Source organism: Chlorocebus sabaeus, chromosome 20 (genome assembly GCF_047675955.1).
Source record: "Chlorocebus sabaeus isolate Y175 chromosome 20, mChlSab1.0.hap1, whole genome shotgun sequence".
NCBI lineage: Eukaryota > Metazoa > Chordata > Mammalia > Primates > Cercopithecidae > Chlorocebus > Chlorocebus sabaeus.
The window spans coordinates 113,198,125-113,222,349 of NC_132923.1; the positions used below are offsets into that span (position 1 = coordinate 113,198,125).

Sequence of the window (24,225 nt, forward strand, 5' to 3'; positions counted from 1 at the left end):
ACTGAGTGTGCTACGTGGGGTCATGAGACTTCTTTTTTTTTTTTTTTTTTTGAGACGGAGTCTCACTCTGTCGCCCAGGCTGGAGTGCAGTGGTGTGATCTTGGTTCACTGTTTTTTGTTTTTGTTTTTTGTTTGTTTTGTTTTTTTTTTCCGAGATGGAGTCTCGCTCTGTCGCCCAGGCTGGAGTGCAGTGGCCGGATCTCAGCTCACTGCAAGCTCCGCCTCCCGGGTTCACGCCATTCTCCTGGCTCAGCCTCCCGAGTAGCTGGGACTACAGGCGCCCACCACTTCGCCCGGCTAATTTTTTGTATTTTTTAGTGGAGACGGGGTTTCACCATGTTAGCCAGGATGGTCTCGATCTCCTGACCTCGTGATCCGCCCGTCTCGGCCTCCCAAAGTGCTGGGATTACAGGCTTGAGCCACCGCGCCCGGCCCAGATCTTGGCTCACTGTAACCTCCACCTCCGGAGTTCAAGCTATTCTCCTGCCTCAGCCTCCTGAGTAGCTGGGATTACAGGCGCACCCCACGCCCGGCTAATTTTGTATTTTCAGTAGAGATGGGGTTTCACCATGTTGGCCAGGCTGGTCTCAAACTCCCGACCTCAGGTGATCCGCCCACCTCGGCCTCCCAAAGTGCTGGGATTACAGGCGTGAGCCACCTTGTCCGGTCAGAGACTTCTGACTTCTGTATTTCCCTCGCCAATAGCCTCACCTCCCGTTTGAGTATGTGCAGCATGTACAAATTGCAGAGGAACTGGGAAACTTCCCTGCCAGGCAATCCTTTGGCCTGGGTCCTCTTGCTCTCCACTTTCTCTCTCTTTCTCTCTTTCTCTTTCTCTCTTTCTTTCTTTCTTTTTTTTTCAGACAGGGTCTGGCTCTGTCGCCCACGGTCTGGAGTGCAGTGGCGTGATGTCGGTAGAAACTAAACTATTTGAAATGCCTCAGAATTCCCAAAAGAAAGCTCAGTAAATACCAGACAGATGAAACGGTCCTGCCCACTCCCCCTCTTTCAGTACCCACTTTTCTCCCTCCTCTCCCCTCATAATGTTTCCTCCCATCATCCCTCTACCTCCTCATTTCTGTCAGGGCTGTTAGATACCCTTCCAGTCTGGTATCTCCTCCTCCAGCCCCCTATGGCTCCCAAGTGATCACTAAAAAAACTTGTGATCTGACTTCAGCCTACCCCTGCAGGATTGCTGCAGCAAAATGGATTAATCCCAGAGGCGTGATCACGGTTCGGTTCACTGCAGCCCAAACTTCCCGGGCTCAAGCGATCCCGAACCTCCCACCTCAGCCTCCTGAGTAGCTGGGACTCCAGAGGTGCACCACCACGCCAGGCTCATTTTGTTTATTTTTTGTAGCGACAGGCTAGTCTCCAACTTGTGGGCTCAGAGTGTTAGGATTACAGGCGTGAGCCACTGCGCCTGGCTCAATGGACTTCTTAAATGTGAGTTCTCCGCACACACTGGGCCTTGCTCACCGCCACGATTTAACCTCGCAGTTAAGTCCCTTTTCAAGGTTTTTATTCGTCCTTCAGCGAAGCGCTGTCAACGCCTCCCTACGTCTTTCCGGGTTAGAGTACCAGAGGGCGCTCTTCAGACCCGAAGAGGAAGCGACTCGGGCCAACCTATCCGGGTTGTCCCACCCCTTTTTCCTTCCGGGCCAATCGTTAGTCAGAGTGGGCGGAGCCGCGCGCCAGCACCTGCGCATTAAGAGTGGGCCGCGTCGCCTCCGGGCAGCAATGCGGGCACCGGGGAAGAGGCGGCGGCCGGCGGGTCCCGCGCTGTGGCTGCTGCTGCTCCTCCTTGGAGCTACCGAGTCGGTGCGTCGGGCCCAGCCTCTGCGCCGCTACACCCCGGACTGGCCGAGCCTGGATTCTAGGCCGCTGCCGTCCTGGTTCGACGAAGCCAAGTTCGGGGTGTTCATCCACTGGGGCGTGTTCTCGGTGCCCGCCTGGGGCAGCGAGTGGTTCTGGTGGAACTGGCAGGGCGAGGGGCGGCCGCAGTACCAGCGCTTCATGCGTGACAACTACCCGCCCGGCTTCAGCTACGCCGACTTCGGGCCGCAGTTTACCGCGCGCTTCTTCCACCCGGAGGAGTGGGCCGACCTCTTCCAGGCCGCGGGCGCCAAGTGAGTGTGGTCCCGGGGGCGGCGCCCCTTCCCGGCTCGGGTGGCAGACAGGAGGTGGGGTGGGCGGCCAGCCGGGGCGCGCAGCTGCCGGTAGCCCCCATGACCCCGGGACCCGCGTGTGGCCTCTTGCGGCCGCAGGAGTGAGCGTGGCACACCTGATGAGGAGGAGGAGGTGCGTCTGGCTGGGCACTGATAAATGAAGGTTCGGGAGATGGCGGACTGGGAAGCCCTGGGTATCTACACCTGTGCACCGAGAGGGCTGAGTTAGGCCACTGATGTCCCTTTCAGATTGGCAGCCCTATCAGGACTCCAGGGTTTCAAATCAGTGGTGTGGAGCCTGGTTCTAATTCAACTGTGAACCTGGACAAGTCACTTCAGCCTCCCTGCAGCCTCTTCTATGGTTATAGAAAAGGGTTGTATCCTTTCCTTTCAGTCCTAATGTCTCTAAGAGGAAAAGAGAGGGGAGTTCTGGTGTGCAGTGTGTTTGGGCAACAGTACAGATAGTCATTCGTTTGCTCCTCTCAATCCCTTGTACGTAGGAAGTGCCCAAGAAAGGTTTGACTCTGAGAACTGTTGGAACTTGGGGGTGGCTGGTTCAGACAACAGAGTAGAGAGCACTGGGGTGGGGATAAGGGGAGACCAGGACGCATGAAGTTGTCAAGGCAGGGCCTTATCCTGAAGGAGTGAGCCTTGAGAGCCCTGTATTTCCAGGTGTTAAGTCAGGGAGTGGTTACTCTCAGCTTCTAGAAAGATTCATTCGGCTGCTGGGAGAGAAGTGGGTTGGAGAAGAGTAAGAATGGAGGCGGGGAGGTTTCCCCAGCCCCTGGCTTAGAGCAGTCTTCCATCCTTATCTTGGTTCCTAAGCTATCTTCCGGGTTTTCGTTTCTCTTGAACTTTGGATTCTCTTGTACAAAACAGAAATTATAACTGGCATTTAGTGTTTGCCATTAAATGTATGGGAGTATAAGACTTGATTAAGCAGAGGACGTGTTTATCTCCTAGGACCTTAGAGTTCCATAACTTATAAGTGAGAAAAATTAAAATCTGGGAGATAGCCTCTTTCCCTGCCTTTTATTTCATGGATGAGGTGACTGGCCCAAAGAGAGGAAGAAATACAATGTCCTAGACTGCAGGTCTCATGACATCAAGGTTGTTTACACTGCACCAGGATCTGCAAACTGGTCAGCGGGATTGGTCCTCTGCCATTTTTGTTTGTTTGTTTGTTCGTTTATTTGTGTTTTTTTTTTTTTTGGTTTTTTGTTTGTTTTTTGAGACAGAGTCTCGCTCTGTCGCCCAGGCTGGAGTGCAGTGGCGTGATCTCCGCTTAGTGCAAGCTCCGCCCCCTGGATTCATGCCATTCTCCTGCCTCAGCCTCCTGAGTAGCTGAGACTACAGGTGCCCACCACGCCCGGCTAATTTTTTTGTATTTTTAGTAGAGACGGGGTTTCACAGTGTTCGCCAGGATAGTCTCGATCTCCTGACCTCGTGGTCCGCCCGCCTCAGCCTCCCAAAGTGCTGGGGTTACAGGCGTGAGCCACCTCACCCGGCCTGTTTTGTTTTTTTTGAGACAGAGTTTAACTCTTGTTGCCCAGGCTGGAGTGCAGTGGCGTGATCTTGGCTCACTGCAACCTCCACCTCCTGGGTCCCGGTTCAAGCGGTTCTCCTGCCTCAGCCTCCTGAGTAGCTGAGATCACAGGCACGCACCACTACACCCAGCTAATTTTTGTATATTTAGTGGAGACAGGGTTCACCATGTTGGCCAGGCTGGTCTCAAACTTCTGACCTTGTGATCTGCCCGCCTCGGCCTCCCAAAGTGCTGGGATTGCAGGCGTGAGCCACCGCGCCCAGACTCTGCCAGTTTTTTAAGGCCCATGAAGTGAGAATGGTTTTTACATTTTTAAAGGATTGTAAAAATTTTTAAAGAAGAATACACTGCAGAGAGGAATGTGCCCCACAGAGCCTAAAAGGACTTGGTCCTTCAAGTCCTGGAGTTCCCTACTCTGGCCAGTGATTGAATCATAAAGTGCAGGTATTACCTGTTTTTCTGCCATAAAAGCAAATTAAATATTGAGTGATTTGGTTGTTATTTCAGCACTTGCCTTTTCTCCCAGTTATTGGGTCTTTTGTTACCTCTATAATAAATGAGAGGCAATTTATGTAGGCTTGGTAAATCAAACAGCTTAGTTTTCTGTTTTCTTATTTGTTGTTGTTGTTGTTGTTTTGAAACAGTTTTGCTCTGTAGCCCAGGCTGGAGTACAGTTGCACGATCTCGGCTCACTGCAACCTCCGTCTCCCAGGCTCAAGTAATTCTTGTGCTCCAGCCTCTCAAGTACCTGGGACTACAGGCACACACCACCATACCCAGCTAATTTTTGTATTTTTAGTAGAGATGGGTTTTCGCCATGTTGGCCAGATTGGTCTTGAACCCCTGACCTCAGGTAATCCGCCCGCCTTGGCCTCCCAAAGTGCTGGGATTATAGGTGTGAGCCACCATGCCTGGCCAGCAAATGGCTTAGTTTTCTGTCATCTGCCATTTCCAGTAGAGATCTTTCTCTTTCAGGGCAAAGAGTGAAAGAAAGTTAATCATTTCTACCAGAAATGTTGAAGAATCACAGAGCTAAGGTGCACTTCTTTTCCCTTACCTACTTCTTCCTTCCCTCTGGGCCTCCTCCTTCACTAGGAACTGAGGGTTGGGACTTCCTCAAATCTGCTTCCGTTCCTGGAGCAATGCCCAAGGGGAATTGTGACTGCAGCAGCTTCTTGGATATCACTAATATAGTCACTGGTACAAGTACATTTGTTGTGGTCAAGTTCTTTCAGCCATTTAAAAAGCCTCAGGCGTGCCTGGCAAGTTCATGCAAGTTCACTGCCCACTTCCTTTGCTCATGTGGTTTTGCTGTCCACAGGTATGTAGTTTTGACGACAAAGCATCATGAAGGCTTCACAAACTGGCCGAGTCCTGTGTCTTGGAACTGGAACTCCAAGGATGTGGGGCCTCATCGGGATTTGGTTGGTGAATTGGGAACAGCTCTCCGGAAGAGGTGGGTGTCTAGGGATGGTTACCCTGTCATCTCTGGATCTGGCTCTCAAGAGTTCTGTACCTTCTCTACTCTCGTGTGTTTTCTAGGTTTGCAAATAGCAAGTAGCCGGAAGGGCTTCTGGCCTTTGAATTAGCAGTGTTTCATGCTTCACAGTTTTCACGTGACCAAAGGGGACACCATTAGAGAAGTTCATGGCCATATTTGGTTAGATGAAGGATAACCAACATAGACTACGATGCTACTTGATGTCCTGTTTGAGGAGTAAGCTGAGCGTATAAATCATAAAGTTTGATTGGAACACAGCCATGCCTATTCATTTATGCACTGTCTATGATGGCTTTCAAGTTACAATTGGAGAGCTGAGATAAGAGACCAAATGACCTGCAAAACCTAAAATACTATCTGAACCTTTAAGAGTTTGCTGGCCGGGCACGGTGGCTCAAGCCTATAATCCCAGCACTTTGGGAGGCCGAGACGGGCAGATCACGAGGTCAGGAGATCGAGACCATCCTGGCTAACACGGTGAAACCCCGTCTCTACTAAAAAAATACAAAAACCTAGCCGGGCGTGGTGGCGGGCGCCTGTAGTCCCAGCTACTCGGGAGGCTGAGGCAGGAGAATGGCGTAAACCCGGGAGGCGGAGCTTGCAGTGAGCTGAGATCTGGCCATTGCACTCCAGTCTAGGCGACAGAGCGAGACTCAGTCTCGAAAAAAAAAGAGTTTGCTGGTCGGGTGTGGTGATTCACACCTGTAATCCCAGCACTTTGGGAGGCAGAGGCAGGCGAATCACAAGGTCAGGAGTTCAAGACCAACCTTACCAATATGACGAAACCCTGTCTCTACTAAAAATACAAAAATTAGCCGGGCGTGGTGGCATTTGCCTGTAATCCCAGCTACTCAGGAGGCTAGGTAGGAGAATCGCTTGAACCCGGGAGGTGGAGGTTGCAGTGAGCCGAGATCACGCCACTGCGCTCCAGCCTGGGTGACAGAGCGAGACTCCGTCTCAAAGAAAAAAAGAGTTTGCTGACTCCTGTCACCTGCTCAGTTTGTTTCTCAGCACTGTGCTTTGCTTATAGTCCTGCTGTAAAACTCTGAGATGTTGATTAGACATGGACTTTAGGAGTCACGATTTTTACCACCTTTATTTAGTCTGTGGTTCATATGATGAAATACTTCAGTTATTTTTTATCTGTGCCATTGTTTCTTGCATCGTAAGGTTTTTGTAACACTCACCATTCTTAACCCAAAGTAGGCTTTATTGAGTGTGAAATTACGTCATCAACCACATTTCATTTCGTGTATGTTAAGAACTATTAGTAAATCTTAGATAAATAAAACAATAAACCTATATTCATTTCAACTGTGTGGAAAATGTTACTAATGATTGTTTCTGAGTAAGAGTACTTTGAATATTTTATTTTCTATTTTCCAGTTTCTTTAAATATGAAATTTTATGATTGACAGGGAAGATATTTTTTAAAAATAGGACTATATGCTTTTTTGTTTTGTTTTGTTTTGTTTTTGTTTTGAGACAGAGCCTCACTCTGTTGCCTTTGCTAGACTCCAATGGCACAATCTCAGCTCACTGCAATCTCTACCTCCTGAGCTCAAGCCATCCTCCCACTTTAGCCTCCCAAGTAGCTGGGACTACAGGCTCGCACCACCACATTCGGCTAATTTTTTAATTTTTTTGTGGAGACAAGGTCTCACTATGTTGCCCAGGCTAGTCTCAAACTCGTGGACTCAAGGGATCCTCCCACCTCAGCCTCCCAAAGTGCTGGGATTACAGGCATGAGCCACCACGCCTGGCAGGACTATACACTATTGGGATAATTGACTTAAACGATAAAAGATGGTTTAAATAGCATTTTGTTGTTAAGATATTTATGTATAAAAGGTAGTTATGTGTATAATCAAAAACACAGTAAGCCTTATGTTGCTTAAGTGAATGGTGAATAATTTAAGGAAATGGTTTTTTTTTTTTTTTTTTTTTTTTTTTTTTTTTTTTTTTTTTTTGAGACGGAGTCTTGCTCTGTCGCCCAGGCTGGAATGCAGTGGCTGGATCTCAGCTCACTGCAAGCTCCGCCTCCCGGGTTTACGCCATTCTCCTGCCTCAGCCTCCCGAGTAGCTGGGACTACAGGCGCCCGCCACCTCGCCCGGTTATTTTTTTTTGTATTTTTTAGTAGAGACGGGGTTTCACTGTGTTAGCCAGGATGGTCTCGATCTCCTGACCTCGTGATCCGCCCGTCTCGGCCTCCCAAAGTGCTGGGATTACAGGCTTGAGCCACCGCGCCCGGCCAGGAAATGGTTTTGAATCCCATCCCTCTCTACATGCTCTTATGAGTGAGTCTCAATGAGATGAAAAAATGCTAGAACTGAACAAATTATTTGTTCTATGCTTAATGACAGTTGTCATTCTGTTTTTCTGTTTAAGGAACATCCGCTATGGACTATACCACTCACTCTTAGAGTGGTTCCATCCACTCTATCTACTTGATAAGAAAAATGGCTTCAAAACACAGTATTTTGTCGGTGCAAAAACAATGCCAGAGCTGTACGACCTTGTTAACAGGTAAGACACAGAAATATTTTGGCCCTATGACTTTTATCAAAGAAATCAGAGCCTCCAATAAGGTGCTGTTAAAGTGGAGAAGGGATAGGTATGAAAAAAATCTAAAAGACATCAAAATAATAAATAGTGGTTGTGGCCAGGCATGGTGACTCACGCCTGTAATCCTAGCACTTTGGGAGGCTGAGGTGGACAGATCACAAGGTCACGAGATTGAGACCATCCTGGCTAACACGGTGAAACCCTATCTTTACTAAAAATAAAAAACTTAGCTGGATGTGGTTGTGGGCGCCTGTAGTCCCAGCTACTTGGGAAGCTGAGGCAGGAGAATGGCGTGAACCTGGGAGGCGGAGCTTTCAGTGAGCCGAGATCTTGCCACTGCACTCCAGCCTGGCAACAGAGTAAGACTCTGTCTCAAAAAAAAAAAAAAAAAAAAAGTGGTGGTGGTATTAAGACAAAATATGTTCTTTCCTCCTGCTTTTCAGAACTTTGGTCATGTGGTCATATTGCCTTATACATTGAAACAGTCACACAAAACCCAGGATGGTAGAAAGTCAGAATTTTAGTTCCCTTCTTACATGCCATTTTCCATGTCAGGACCCTGGAGAAGGCGGTGGTTTGGCATCAGGCAGATTTGTGTTTGACCTCTGGCTTCTGTTACACACCTTAAATAGAACACTCTCCTGAGCTTGATTCTCACTCTGTAAAGTGGGGATAATAATGCCTTCTTTGTAGGGCTCAGAATAGTATGTGAAATGTATCTGTCATGGTGCCTGGTACAAAGGGTGTTGTTATTATTACCATTATTCTTTAAATGATCACTTTCACTTAGGGATTTGTCACTAGACTTCACTGTGTTTTACACCCGTTTGCCTTTCTATGAGCCTGGGGACTCATAGAGGACGGTAGACCCTTAAAGCTTCAGAGGCAGCTGCCTGGACCCTCACTTTAGAGCAAAGGAAAATCACCTTTAGCCAGGCGCGGTGGCTCACGCCTGTAATCCCAACATTTTGGGAGGCCAAGGCAGGTGGATCACTTGAAGTCAGGAGTTCGAGACCAGCCTGGCCAGCCAGGTGAAACCTCACCTCTACTAAGAATACAAAATGTGGCCGGGTGTGCTGGTGCATTCCTGTAGTCCCAGCTACTCGGGAGGCTGAGGCAGGAGAATCTCTGGAACCTGGGAGGCAGTTGCAGTGAGCCGAGATAGTGCTACTTTACTTCAGCCTGGGCTACAGAGGAAAACTTTGTCTCAAAAAAAAAGAAAAGAAGCCGGGCGTGGTGGCTCAAGCCTGTAATCCCAGCACTTTGGGAGGCCGAGACGGGCGGATCACGAGGTCAGGAGATCGAGACCATCCTGGCTAACACAGTGAAACCCCGTCTCTACTAAAAAAATACAAAAAATAGCCAGGGGAAGTGGCGGGCGCCTGTAGTCCCTGCGACTCGGGAGGCTGAGGCAGGAGAATGGCGCAAACCCGGGAGGCGGAGCTTGCAGTGAGCTGAGATCCGGCCACTGCACTCCAGCCTGGGCAACAGCGCGAGACTCCGTCTCAAAAAAAAAAAAAAGAAAAGAAAAGAAAAATTACCTTGTATTCAGATTCTATACAGATGACTTCTTAAGAAAATAGTAACAGTTGTAAGAGACCATCAGAGGCATGGATTTAGACATCACTGAATCTGAAATCCCCATTCTTTTTTCATACTTGGCTGTGTTGCCTTGAACAAACTACTTATCTTTCAAGATCTTGGTTTCTCTATCTGTGAAATGGGGATAATAATATATCATAGAATCATGAGAACTAATGAGGTAATGAGTTTAAATTGCCTAGTACAATTTCTTATACAGAGTAAATCACAGACCATCTGTGTTATATCTTGCCACTTAGTGATCTTCCTAGAGTTTACCTGCTAATTATGGAGTACAGTGGACAGTTTGGCACCAGGCAGATTTGTATTTGAGTTCCAGCTCCTGTTACTTACAAGCCTTGTCAACTAAAACAAATTGCCCTGCTGAGCATCAAGTTCTTGCTGCTCAAATGAGAATAATAATGCTTACCATATAGGTATACACATATGTATCTATATATACACACACAATATGCATGCCTTATAGGGCTCAGAGTAATAATATGCTAAAGTACAAATGGGGCTGCAATAGATTCCATAAATCCTTTATAGTACAGACTTTGGTAATTATCCACAAAAATGCATTTTACAAATAGTTCAAACTCTTAAAACATCTTCAAAGCAAATCTTAGTCTTATAGTCCTGAAGCACCATTTTGTTTACTTTGCTTCCTTGAAACACCATTCTTAACTGGAATTAGTTGCTGAAAGGAAACCAGATTGTTTGTATGCTGATTATACCTCCATTTTCTAAAAGGCATAAAGAAAAAGATTAGGGCAGGCACAGTGGCTTGTGCCTGAAATCCCAGCACTTTGAGAAGCTGAGGCAGGTGGATCACTTGATGCCAAGAGTTCAAAACCAGCCTGGCCAAGATGACAAAACACTGTCTGTACTGAAAATACAAAAATTAGCCACGCATGGTGGTGCACACCTGTAATCCCAGCTACTTGGGTGGCTGAAGCATGAAAATCACTTGAACCCAGCAGGTGAAAGTTGCAGTGAGCCGAGATCACAGCACTGCACTCCAGCCTGGGGGACAAGGCAAGACACTGTCTCAAAAAAAAGGAAGAAAGGAAAAGATCAGGAGGAAATATACCAAAATGCTGTGTTTGTTTTAAACAGTGGTTTTATTAGCAAATCTTTTCAGTTTTCCACATCCTCTGCACTGTGATCATTTTTATGCCACATACTTTCAAAATGGAGGAAAATTAATTTTAAAATATTTATTGCAAAAATCAGTCCACAAGTCAAGTGCAGTGGTGTGCACCTGTAGTCCCAGCTACTCAGGAGGCTGAGGCAGGAGGATCGCTTGAGCCCAGGAATCTGGAACTATAGTGCACTATGATCGTACCTGTTGATACCTGCAGGACTCAAGCCTGGGCAACATAGCAAGATCCCATCTCTAAAAAAAAAAAAAGTCCATAAGATATTACTGTGAACATAGATAATAAGCTCTGTCCTGATCACATGTCTTCCAGCTATAAACCTGATCTGATCTGGTCTGATGGGGAGTGGGAATGTCCTGATACTTACTGGAACTCCACAAATTTTCTTTCCTGGCTCTACAATGATAGCCCCGTCAAGGTATGTGATTATATGACTTCTTTCTTATTTATCTCCTATGAAGAAAGAAAGTACAAGGAGCCAAACTCTGGAGTAGACAACAGCAGCAGGAGCAATAATAAACAGGAATATCAACATGGGGGCAGTAGGGACTGGGGCACTTAATGGATGTTAAAGGTTTCTCCTTTAATCTTCCCTGGCTCCCGTAGAGTATAAGCTTTCTTCTCCTTTAGTTCTTTTTTTTTTTTTTTTTTTTTTAATTGATACAGAGTCTTACTCTGTCGCACAGGTTGGAGTGCAGTGGCGTGGTCTCCGCTCACTGTAACCTCTGCCTCCCAGGTTCAAGTGATTATTCTGCCTCAGCCCTCTGAGTAGCTGAGATTACAAGCGCCTGCCACCCTGTCCAGCTGATTTTTGTGTTTTTAGTAGAGACAGGGTTTCACCATGTTGGCCAGGCTGTTCTCGAGCCCCTGACCTCTGGTGATCCACTCACCTTGGCCTCCCAAAGTGCTGGGATTACAGGCGTGAGCCACCATGCCCGGCATTCTCCTTTAGTTCTTAACTTTGACATTATAGGTTTAAACAATGGTAAATTTACATAGTAGACTAAAAATAGTAATTACAATTCCCAGACCACTACAGAGAAAATAAACTCTATTAAGCAAATGTTATAAATGAGAAAATCACCAAAAATATATTAAAATGTATACTAAAATATAAAGAAAACATATAACATAAAAGACATAAAGGCCAAGCGCAGCAGCTCATGCCTGTAATCCCAGCACTTTGGGAGGCCAAAGCAAGCAGATGACTTGAGCCCAGGAGTTCGAGACCAGCCTGGGCAACATAGTGAGACCTTGTCTCTATAGAAAAACAAAATTAACTGGATGTGGTGGCACAGATGAGTAGTCCCAGCTACTCGGGAGACTGATGTGGGAGGATCACTTGAGCCCAAGAGGTCAAAGCTATAATGAACCTAGATCGTGCCATTGTACTCCAGCCTGGGTAACTGAGCAAAACCCTGTCTCCAAAAAAATAAAGAAAACATATATGCAAAACATACAAAATTAAATGGTAGGAATAAAACGCAAATGTCTGCAATCCCAACTACTCTACGTTGATTTTATAGTTTAACTCTCAGGGGGCACACTCACTTCCCTTATATGCAAATCCTTGGGGGAATGTGGCCTACCCAGTACCCCTCCCTATAATCAACACTATTAGGCAGTGCATAATGGCTGCCCATTTACAGTTTGTATTTTAGTGTACTTGCAAAGTAGCGGAAACCCCACTCTTCACTGTAGCAAATTTCAAAATTGTACATGTTCTAGATTTGTTGTGGATTTAAAAGAAAAATCTTAAGTGTAAATCCAGTTTATATTGAGGTACCTTGGTAGTTCATAAATGTCTAAGGGTCTTCTTGGGTCTCTATTACTAAGCTCAGAAAATGGGAAGAAAGAAAAAAACAGATTCTATATGATGCACAGAGACAGATTAAGAGTGGCTTTCTGAGGCCGGGAGTGGTGGCTCGCCCCCGTAATCCCAGCACTTTGGGAGGCCGAGGGTGGTGGATCACGAGGTCAGGAGTTCAAGACCAGCCTGGCCAAGATGGTGAAACCCCGTCTCTACTGAAAACACAAAAATTAGTCAGGCGTGGTGGTGGGTACCTGTAATCCCAGCTACTCAGGAGGCTGAGGCAGAGAATTGCTTGAACCCAGGAGGTGGAGGTTGCAGTGACCAGAGATCGTGCCACTGCACTCCAGCCTGGGTGACAGAGCGAATCTCTGTCTCAAAAAAAAAAAAAAGTGGTGTTCTGGAACTTGATGAATGTTTACGACGTCCCAGATGTGCGATGCATCCCTGGGTAATGAACTCTGATGTGATGTCGTATCGTAATTGTCTGCATATCTGTCTCTGCTAGTCTCTGCTGGATTGTTGAGGGCAAGAACTCTGTTTTATTCACCTTGGAAACCCAGTGTCTGCCACAATGTGAGCCTCATGGTAGTTGCCGAATAAATAGGATAAGTAGGTGGGTGTTGAACCAATAATTCAGATTGTTAATACCCCATTTGTCTCTGAAATGGTGTCTATGTATATATTCAGGGTGTATACCCCTGGAGCCAGGTCGCTTGCTATGTGAAGTTACAGTCTAGTGTTTGTGCTTAAGGAGTATCATAGAAGGAAAAACAGTTAGCCAAAGGTGCAGGATTGGAAAAGGGAAGAAAATATCAACCCCAGTGCCATTTAAAAAGCATGACTAGCTAAACAGCCTGAGCCTTTTTGGCCTCTTTTTTTTTTTTTTCTTTTTTTTGAGATGGAGTCTCACACTGTTGCTCAGGCTGGAGTGAGTACAATGGCATGATCTCGGCTCACTGCAACCTCCGCCTCCTGGGTTCACACGATTCTCCTGGCTCAGCCTTCCGAATAGCTGGGATTACAGGTGCACACCACCACACCTGGCTAATTTTTTGTATTTTTAGTAGAGATGGGGTTTCACCATGTTGGCCAGACTAGTCTTGAACTCTTGACCTTGTACTCTACCCACCTCGGCCTCCCGAAGTGCTGGGATTACAGGCATGAGCCACCACTCCCCACCGGCCTCTCTTAAACGATAATTCCTCAGCAACCAGGACCTTCTATGTGACTGTGTGTCAACCCATCTTCACACTAGCTTTGCAGACATATGGGGACTGTAGATTCTCCTTCATTTCTACCAGGATTTATTGAGAACCGGTGCTGTAGCATGCCGCACGCTAAGCCCTGGAAATGCTGAATGAATGGTTTCTGCCTTTAGAGAACTAGTCTGAAGAGAAAGACAGACATACAAATGAAGTACATTATAGGGTGACCAGTATGATAGTAGAAGTATGTCCTGAGGTCTCCACAATCCATAGACAACTGGCTCGAATGCCAAAGTGGAGGGTACTGCATTAGCTTCTGTGGGATGAAGGAGTGCATGGCTGTGTCTGTCCTTGACGGGCTGAGTGTACAGGGAGCATTCATATCACCTGAGGACTCTGAGAAAGGGGAGGTGTGGCGAGGAGCCACCTTTACTCACTCTGTGCCAGAGTCTGGGTACACTGTCACTTTTATCTCTCCCTCTCAAACCCCTGTGAGGTGGGTGATATTTGCTTTTGGATTTTGTTTGGTTGGTTAGTTTTGTTTGTTTTTATAGATAAGGTAACTAGACTTAAAAGGTAAAGTTACCTGCCTAAGACCCCTTGACTACTAGGTGGTGGAGCCAGCGATGAACCTCATAGCCCTCGATAATCTTGTAACCAGGTAATAAACTCTGATATGATGTCATATTGTAATTGTCCACATATTTCTCCTCTGCTAGTGTCTGCTGGATGGTTGAGGGCAAGACCTCTGTTTTATTCACCCAGGAGACGCAATAATCTGCCCACAGTGTGAGCCTCATGGTAGTTGTTGAGTAAATACCTATTGAATAAGTGGGTGGGTAGGTGTTGAATGAAGAATTAGGATTGTTAATACCCCATTTTTCTCTGAAATGGCTTTTACATACCTGTTCTTGAATTGATCTTGTGTTGTCCTTTTCAATTCTGTGACCCCATGATGCCCAGACATTGGATTGAACTAGTTACAAATAATGACTATTCTTCTATTTCTCTTTGGCACTTAACTAGCCTTAGGAGAAACTTCCATACCAATGCAAATGACTCTAAAACAGGCAAGAAATGGGAATTTAAAACTTTTATTTAATCTCCTTTTGCCATGATGAGTTGAACATGGTTTCAGGTTTCATTTGTTTTTGTTTTTGTTTTTGAGACAGAGTCTTGCTCTGTCGCCCAGGCTGGAGTGCAGTGGCACAATCTCGGCTCACTGCAATCTCTGCCTCCTGGGTTCCTGCGATTCTCCTGCCTCAGCCTCCCGAGTAGCTGGGACTAAAGGCACGTGCTACCATGCCCAGCTAATTTTTTGTATTTTTAGTAGAAACGGGGTTTCACCATGTTAGCCAGGATGGTCTCGATCTCCTGGCCTCGTGATCTGCCTGCCTCGGCCTCCCAAATTTATCTTGTATTGGCCACCCTGTTATAAAATATGCTGCCATATTTAACATTTACATTAAGATATTCCGGCCGGGCGCGGTGGCTCAAGCCTGTAATCCCAGCACTTTGGGAGGCCGAGACGGGCGGATCACAAGGTCAGGAGATCGAGACCATCCTGGCGAACACGGTGAAACCCCGTCTCTACTAAAAACACAAAAAACTAGCCGGGCGAGGTGGCGGGCGCCTGTAGTCCCGGCTACTCGGGAGGCTGAGGCAGGAGAATGGCGTAAACCCGGGAGGCGGAGCTTGCAGTGAGCTGAGATCTGGCCACTGCACTCCAGCCCGGGCGACAGAGCAAGACTCCGTCTCAAAAAAAAAAAAAAAAAAAAAAAAAAAAGATATTCCATGTATGATTTGTCATTCTTCAGCTAAATCTTGAAGGAAGAAAAAGAATTTGCTTTTTTTTTTTGAGTGGGATTGGCTTTCCTTTACCTAGGTAAGGTTGGGATTATATAGTTGGAAAACAGCCTGCCATGGGTTCAGATACCTGATTTGTAGTTCCAGCTTTTAAAACTGCCTAGGGGCATGGTCCCAGGCAGGTCCTCTCCTGTCCATTTCTCTTCTTTTTTTTTGAGACGGAGTCTCGCTCTATCACCCAGGCTGGAGTGCAGTGGCATGATCTTGGCTCACTGCAAACTCTGCCTCCCGGGTTTACGCCATTCTCCTGCCTCAGCCTCCTGAGTAGCTGGGACTACAGGCGCCCGCCGCCACACCCGGCTAATTTTTTGTATTTTTAGTAGAAATGGGATTTCACTGTGTTAACCAAGATGGTCTCGATCTCCTGACCTCATGATCCACCCACCTCGGCCTCCCAAAGTGCTGGGATTACAGGCGTGAGCCACCGTGCCTGGCCCATTTCTCTTCTTATAGAATAAGTGGTTTACCAGATGATCTTTAAAGCAGGCTCTCCCAGCCCTGACATGTATCTCTGCAGCAGCGTTTCTCTGCCTCAGTACTGTTGACATTTAGGGCTGAGTATTTGTTTGCTATGGGGGCTATCCTGTGCATTGTAGGATGTTTAGTAGCATCCCTGGTCTCTACCCACTAGATGGCGTACCACCCCAGTTATGACAGTCAAAAATGTCTCTAGACTTTACCAAATGTCCCCTCCAGAGCAAAATTGCCCCCAGTTGAGAACCACTGCTCTAGACTAACTTTCTTGCTTTCAAATAGAGCCTTACCAAAGTGCATTACATAAAGAAGTCAAGTGGTTTTACTCCTCATGACCAAGTATTCTTTCCCTTCTTAGGATGAGGTGGTAGTAAATGACCGATGGGGTCAGAACTGTTCCTGTCACCATGGAGGATACTATAACTGTGAAGATAAATTCAAGCCACAGAGCTTGCCAGATCACAAGTGGGAGATGTGCACCAGCATTGACAAGTTTTCCTGGGGCTATCGTCGTGACATGGCAATGTCTGATGTTACAGAAGAATCTGAAATCATTTCGGTAAGAGCACCTTTGAGTTTTTTGTTTTTTTAATGAAATAGGGTCTTGCTGTCATGCAGGCAATAGTGCAATGGCACGATCATACCTCACTGTAACCTCAAACTCCTGGGGCTCGAGTGATCCTCCCACCTCAGCCTCCTGAGTAGCTAGAATTACAGGTATGTACTTCTACATCCAGCTACTTTTTAAATTTTTTGTAGAGACAGGGTCTTGCTGTGTTGCCCAGGCTGGTCTCAAACTCCTAGCCTCAAGAGATCTTCTAGCCTCAGCTTCCCAAAGCACTGGATTACAGGCATGAGCCACGGCACCTGGCCTGAGTTCATTATTTTTTAACTATGGATCTTAAACCAGCTTTTTAAATTATTATTATTACTTTCTAACATACTATATGATTGATTGTAATTGTTTTTTCTCTCTCTTTTTTAAAATTTTACTTTAAGTTCTGAGATACGTGTGCAGAGTGTGCAGGTTTGTTACATAGGTATACATGCGCCGTGATGGTTTGCTGCAAACTATCAACCCGTTGTCTGGGTTTTAAGCCCCGCATGCATTAGGTATTTGTCCTAATGCTCTCCCTTCCCTAGTCCCCCACACTCCAGCAGGCCCTGGTGTGTGATGTTCCCTGCCCTGTGTCCATGTGTTCTCATTGTTCAACTCCCACTTATGAGTGAAAACATGCGCTGTTTGGTTTTCTGTTCCTGTGTTAGTTTGCTGAGAACGATGGTTTCCAGCTTCATCCGTGTCCCTGCAAAGGACATGAACTCATTCTTTTTTTTTTTTTTTTTTTTTTTTGAGACGGAGTCTCGCTCTGTCTCCCAGGCTGGAGTGCAGTGGCCGGATCTCAGCCCACTGCAAGCTCCGCCTCCCGGGTTTACGCCGTTCTCCTGCCTCAGCCTCCCGAGTAGCTGGGACTACAGGCGCCCGCCACCTCGCCCGGCTAATTTTTTGTATTTTTAGTAGAGACGGGGTTTCACCGTGTTCGCCAGGATGGTCTCGATCTCCTGACCTCGTGATCCGCCCATCTCAGCCTCCCAAAGTGCTGGGATTACAGGCTTGAGCCACCGCGCCCGGCGAACTCATTCTTTTTTATGGCTGCAAACCCAGCTTTTTATGTAAGTGCAATGGAAGCACTCTGGATAGAAGTGCAGATCAATAGAACCCTTTTTTTTTTTTTTTTTTTGAGACGGAGTCTCACTCTGTTGCCCAGGCTGGAGTGCAGTGGCCGGATCTCAGCTCACTGCAAGCTCCGCCTCCTGGGTTTATGCCATTCTCCTGCCTCAGCCTCCCTAGTAGCTGGGACTACAAGTGCCCGCCACCTCGCCCGGCTAGTTTTTGTTTTTTGTTTTGTTTTGTTTTGTTTTTGAGACGGAGTCTTGCTCTGTAGCCCAGGCTGGAGTGCAGTGGCCGGATCTCAGCTCACTGCAAGCCCTGCCTCCTGGGCTTACACCATTCTCCTACCTCAGCCTCCCGAGTAGCTGGGACTACAGGCGCCCGCCACCTCACCCGGCTAGGTTTTTTTTGTATTTTGTAGTAGAGACGGGGTTTCACCGTGTTAGCCAGGATGGTCTCGATCTCCTGACCTCGTGATCCGCCCGTCTCGGCCTCCCAAAGTGCTGGGATTACAGGCTTGAGCCACCGCGCCCAGCCAGTTTTTGGTTTTTTTTTTAATTTTTTAGTAGAGACAGGGTTTCACCGTGTTAGCCAGGATGGTCTCAATCTCCTGACCTCGTGATCCGCTCGTCTCGGCCTCCCAAAGTGCTGGGATTATAGGCTTGAGCCACCGTGCCCGGCCAAAAATTTTTTTAAATAAATAAATAAATAGATAAGTTACATATTATTACAACTGTATAAAGTTAACTACATAGGAAAAAGACCGGAAGAAGACATCAAAAGTTAATGGTGTGGTGTCACTTGGAGTACTGTAAATGAATTCTCATAATTAATTCTTTAAATTTCTTTTTTTTTTTTTTTTTTGAGGTGGAGTTTCACTTTTGTTGCGCGGGCTAGAGTGCAATGGTATGATCTCGGCTCACTACAGCCTCCACCTCCTGGGTTCAAGTGATTATCTTGCCTCAGCCTCCCAAATAGCTGGGACTACAGGTGCCCACCACTGTGCCCAGCTATTTTGTATTTTTAGTAGAGACAGGGCTTCACCATGTTGGCCAGGCTGGTCTCAAACTCCTGACCTCAGGTAATCCACCTGCCTCGGACTCCCAAAGTGCTGGGATTACAGACATGAGCCACCACGCCTGGCTGAATTCTTCAAATTTTCTATAATGAATTTAAAATTTTCTCTATATAACCTTAGTTTCTTTTTTTTTTTTTTTGAGACAGTCTTGCTCTGTCGCTCAGGCTGGTGTGCAGTGGCACGATCTCGGATTACTGCAAGTTCCGCCTCCTGGGTTCACACCATTCTCCTCCCTCAGCCTTCTGAGTAGCTGGGACTACAGGCACCTGCCACCACACCTGGCTAATTTTTTGTATTTTTAGTAGAGATGGTGTTTCACTGTGTTAGCCAGGATGGTCTTGATCTCCTGACCTCATGATCCACCCGCCTCAGCCTCCCAAAGTGCTGGGATTACAGGTGTGAGCCACCGCGCCCAGTCTATATAACCTTAGTTTTTCTGAGCTGCCTGGATATGTATAATACCTGTTTAAGGTCACAGTAAAAACACACACACCCGAATTCCACTCCAGAAGCCGTAAAGAATGTATGTCTTGGCTGGGCGTGGTGCCTCACACCTGTAATCCCAGCACTTTGGGAGGGTGAGGCAGGCAGATCACAAAATCAGGAGTTCAAGACCAGCCTGGCCAACATAGTGAAACCCCATCTCTACTAAAAATACAGAAATTAACCAGGCATGGCGGCGCACGCCTGTAGACCCAGCTACTCAGGAGGCTGACGCAGGAGAATCACTTGAACCCAGAGGCAGAGGTTGCAGTGAGCCGAGATCATGCTACTGCACTCCAGCCTGGGAGACAGAGCAAGACTCCGTCTCAACAACAAAAAAGAATGTATCTCTTTATAGCAGTTTTCCCAAAGGGGCAGCATGTGTATTTATATAACCCAATACATAAAGAATGTCCTGAAATTGTCAGCTTCCCTGCCCACACCTCACGTTTCTGGGGCATGACCCTTCCCACTTACCCAGCACCATGAGAAGTACAGTATCACAGGAAGTGCTCCATGGCCACTCCCTGAAATTTGAGTTAATATAATTATCCATCTTATAGCATGATTTTTCAGTTTACTCACATGAGCCTAACCTGCTTTTATAGTGACAAAAATACATATAGAGAGAGAATTTTTAGCTCAGGTGTGGCGACGCGTGCCTGTGATCCCAGCACTGTGGGAGGCCAAGGCAGGTAGATCACCTGAGGTCAGGAGTTTTGAGACTGCCCTGGCCAACATGGTGAAACCCTGTCTCTACTAAAAATATAACAGTATTAGCTGGGTATGGTGGCGCATGCCTGTAATTCCAGCTACTCAGGAGGCTGAGGCAGGAGAATTGCTTGAACTAGGGAGGTAGAGGTTGCAGTGAGCCGAGATCATGCCATTGCTCTCCAGCTTGGGCGACAAGAGTGAAACTCTGGCTCAAAAAAAAAAAAAAAAAAAAAAAAATTTAAAAACAGCAGAGGACCAAACAGTGTGCCCTAGATTCTTTCTTTTCTCCTACTGTCTATTTTAAGCATGATGCCAGACTTGGCATTCCTGGCTAGACTTTCTTTGTGTCTGTTCTCTCCAGGAACTGGTTCAGACAGTCAGTTTGGGAGGCAACTATCTTCTGAACATTGGACCAACCAAAGATGGATTGATCGTTCCCATCTTCCAAGAAAGACTTCTTGCTCTTGGGAAATGGCTGAGCATCAACGGAGAGGCTATCTATGCCTCCAAACCGTGGCGGGTGCAATGGGAAAAGAACACAACATCTGTATGGTGAGTCCCGTCTTCTGTTGTGTGTAAGAACAGGATGGTGCCCTATCTGGAACTGGTATCTCCTTGGGTCCACAATGTTACAAGCCAGGCTAGAAGTTGCCTTGAGAAAATCCAAAAGCTGTCATTTTCTCATAAAATTTGTACCCCATTTGAGTTATGTCTACTAGGTTATCTTTGACCAGTGAGGGGAGAGAGTGGGTTTGGTGAAAAGGGAAGGAGCAACAAAGCATCAGTCAATTTATTGAGATTATTACCCTGCCCCCTAAAATTAGTAATAACGAATGCTTGGGTTACACAGGGCCCCATTCTAAATTCTTTCCATTCATACTTGGACTTCAGGATCTAGTTATTTGATCTTGGGTCCCATTTTTTTCCACTGCAGAATGGAGTGATGATGCTTTATAGTGTTATTGTGAGGATTAAATGAGATGAGTGCCAGGTACAAACTAAGTGTTCTATTAAAGGGAACTGCTTGTATTATACCAGAAAGCTTAGGTCTCTGGATCTAATCCCTCCCTTAATCCCTCTGTTTTGGATGAGTTTCTGTTTAGTGGTTGTCTTAGTCTGTTTTCTGTTGCTGTAACTGAATCCCACAGGCTGGATTTTTATTTTATTTTATTATTATTTTTTTGACAGTCTCACTCTGTTGCCCAGATTGGAGTACAGTGGCACAATCTCAGCTCACTGCAACCTCTGCATCCCGGGTTCAAGCACTTCTCCTGCCTCAGCCTCCCAAGCAGCTGGGATTACAGGCACCCGCCACCATGCCCAGCGAATTTTTGTATTTTTAGTAGAGACGGTTTCACTGCGTTGGCTGGGCTGGTCTCGAACTCCTGGCCTCAAGTGATCCACCCGCCTCTGCCTCTCAAAGTGCTGGGATTACAGGCATGAGCCACTGCACCTGGCTTACACTGGATAATTTTTAAATAATAGAGGTTTATTTAGCTCACAGTTTTGGAGGCTGGGAAGTTCAAGAGCATAGCACCAGCATCTGATGAGGGCCTTCCTGCTACATTATGACATGGTTGGGGACAAGAGTGGGCATGTCCACTCAGGTCTGTCTTCCTCTTATAAAGCCATCAGTCCCATCATGGGGCCCTACCCTGATCACCTTTTCTGATCCTAATTACTTCCCAAAGGCCTCACCTCTAAATACTGTACCATCAACATATGAATTTGGAGATTAAGTTTCCAACACATGAGATTTGGAAGACACATTCAAACCATAGTAGTGATTTTCATCCTCTTCTCTAAAGATAGTGAAATTTCAGAACAGGCCAGGTGCAGTCTCAGAAAACAAAAAAAAAGAAAGAAATCTCTGAACAACAAATCTATCTTCATTGCATATCTTGTCCTTGTTATAGTCTTTGCTATTTTCACATGGATTTGGAATAGAAAAGAGATTTGAATAATAAGGTAAATGGCTTCATTTATTTGAAGTAACTGGTGTAGGAGTTAATTTTTAAAGACAACTTGACCCAGTTGGCAGGGAAAATGGAAGATATCACCAGATAGAGTTGTATAGACTGCCTCCTTCCTGCAGACCTTCATTGGTATAAGTTATTGGTGCTCCCTATTAGCAGTGACAGACTCAAGGACTGGGATTTGGTAGGTAATTGAAAGGGGAATGAGTGGCCTTGTGCAGTGATTCATGCCTGTAATCCCAGCACTTTGGAAGACCAAGGTGGGAGGATCACTTGAGCCTAGGAGTTTGAGCCCAGCCTGGGCAACACAGCAAGACTCCATCACTAAAAAAGAGAAATTCGACTGGGCACAGTGGCTCACGCCTGTAATCCCAACACTTTGGGAGGCCAAGGCGGGTGGATCACCTGAGGTCAGGAGTTCGAGACCAGCCTGGCCAACATGGTGAAACCCCATCTTTACTAAAAATACAAAAATTAGCTGGGCATGGTGGCAGGCACCTGTAATCCCAGTTACTCAGGAGGCTGAGGCAGGAGAATTGCTTGAACTTGGGAGGTGGAGGTTGCAATGAGCCAAGATTATACCACTATACTTCACCCCGGACAAGAGCGAGGCTCTGACTCAAAAAAAAAAAAAAAAAAAAAAAAATAAGGAGCCAGGCGCAATGGCTCATACCTGTAATCCCAGCACTTTGGGAGACCAACACAGGTGGATCACTTGAGGCCAAGAGTTTAAGACCAGCCTGGTCAACATAGCAAAATGCCATCTCTACTAAAAATACAAAAGTTAGCCAGACATGGTGGCGCACACCTGTAATCCAGTGACTCGGGAGGCTGAGGCACAAGAATTACTTGAACCCAGGAGGCAGAGATTGCAGTGAGCCAAGATCACACCATTGCACTCCAGCCTGGGCAACAGAGCGAGACTTTGTCTCAAAAGAAAAAAAAAATTAACATTAACATTAAAAGGGGGGAGTGCATAAAGTTGTGTATCAGGATAACAAGCCAGGTATCTTTGACAGTGTTGTTTCTGTTTTCCCAGGTATACCTCAAAGGGATTAGCTGTTTATGCCATTTTTCTGCACTGGCCAGAAAATGGAGTCTTAAACCTTGAATCTCCCATAACTACCTCAACTACGAAGGTAAGGAGGCTCAGTCAGTCCTAAGATGTAACTTTCTGTAAAGGAATTGGCAGATTCATCCTTTCTTCCTTCCCTGCCAGGTTTCTCCCATACTCATACCTCTTTTAGACTGGCTTTCCTGCCCTGGCCCAGCATGGCCGTTTCCCACCATAGTCAGCCTGTATTCTCTACTCATTAGTGCATTACCAGTTGGTTTCATTCCCTTTTGTTTTCTGCAGATAATGATGCTGGGAATTCAAGGAGATCTGAAGTGGTCCACAGATCCAGATAAAGGTCTGCTCATCTCTCTGCCCCAGTTGCCACCCTCTGCTGTTCCTGCAGAGTTTGCTTGGACTATAAAGCTGACAGGAGTGAAGTAATCATTTGAGTGCAAGAAGAAAGAGGCGCTGCCTGCTGTTTTGCTGCTTCAGTTTCCTCTTATAATACCATCACTATAATCAACGAACTTCTCTTCTCCACCCAGAGATGGCTTTTCCAACACATTTTAATCAAAGGAACTGAGTACGTTACCCCGATGTCTTAGTGGACCAAAGATCTGAGATCCATTGCGATTATATCTGTATTAGGTCAGCAGAAGAAGGGACTGAGCAGTTAAACTCTGAGTTCATCAATTCTAATATTTGGAATTATCTACAATGGAATCTTCCCTCTGTTCTCTGATAACCTACTTGCTTACTCAATGCCTTTCAGCCAAGTCACCCTGTTGCCTATGGGAGGAGGTGGAAAGGATTTGGCAAGCTCAGCCACATGCTATTTAGTTAGAATCAGTTGTCACCAACACTATGCAAAGGGCAGGAGAGCCTTGGGGGAAAGGAAAAGGCTAACCAAGCTGCTATGGTCAACTCTTCAGAAATTCCCAGAGCAATCTAAGAGCACCAAACAAAATTCTCTATGTTTACAGTGATACTATTAAGAAAATGAATGTGATTCTGCTCTGTCTTTTTAAATATGATCAAATAAAAAAAATGTATGCATCACATCATTTCTACCAAAAAAACATGGGATAGCTTTCTTTTCCTAGTTTCAACTTAGACTGCTTATAGCTTTATGATCAGTTTCTGATTTGTGTGGTTTTTTTTTTAAATCTTGCAAAATCTCCTTAATGCTGAACAAAAAAATGTAATTCCTGTGTTTTTTCTGCTTCTCACTTCTAATACCATTCTTCTGAGTTGACTACCAGTTCAGCCTCTTTGTTATAGATCTAATCAAGTTTTCTATTTCATTTTTCCTTAATAGATATGTTTAGAAATCTTGTTTTGTTTTATTTTGAGGCAGAGTCT

General features: G+C 46.1%; 1 protein-coding gene across 1 annotated transcript; it reads left to right on the top strand.

The window, feature by feature from the left end:
* The first annotated feature begins 1,675 nt into the window (after positions 1-1,675).
* Positions 1,676-23,922, top strand: FUCA1 (alpha-L-fucosidase 1). Its single transcript, XM_037995800.2, has 8 exons — positions 1,676-2,129; positions 5,036-5,170; positions 7,605-7,742; positions 10,841-10,946; positions 16,245-16,445; positions 20,192-20,382; positions 22,846-22,945; positions 23,164-23,922. The coding sequence occupies exons 1-8, from the start codon at positions 1,741-1,743 to the stop codon at positions 23,302-23,304; spliced, it is 1,401 nt and encodes a 466-aa protein (XP_037851728.1). The 5' UTR covers positions 1,676-1,740; the 3' UTR covers positions 23,305-23,922.
* Positions 23,923-24,225: the final 303 nt, after the last annotated feature.

What these genes read in the sequence shown, in the direction of transcription:
- FUCA1 (XM_037995800.2), top strand. Translation starts at nt 1,741, where the DNA reads ATGCGGGCACCGGGGAAGAGGCGGCGGCCGGCGGGTCCCGCGCTGTGG. An exon ending in TTCCAGGCCGCGGGCGCCAA is followed by an intron (nt 2,130 to 5,035) that starts GTGAGTGTGGTC and finishes TGCTGTCCACAG; the next exon opens with GTATGTAGTTTTGACGACAA. An exon ending in AAGAACACAACATCTGTATG is followed by an intron (nt 20,383 to 22,845) that starts GTGAGTCCCGTC and finishes CTGTTTTCCCAG; the next exon opens with GTATACCTCAAAGGGATTAG.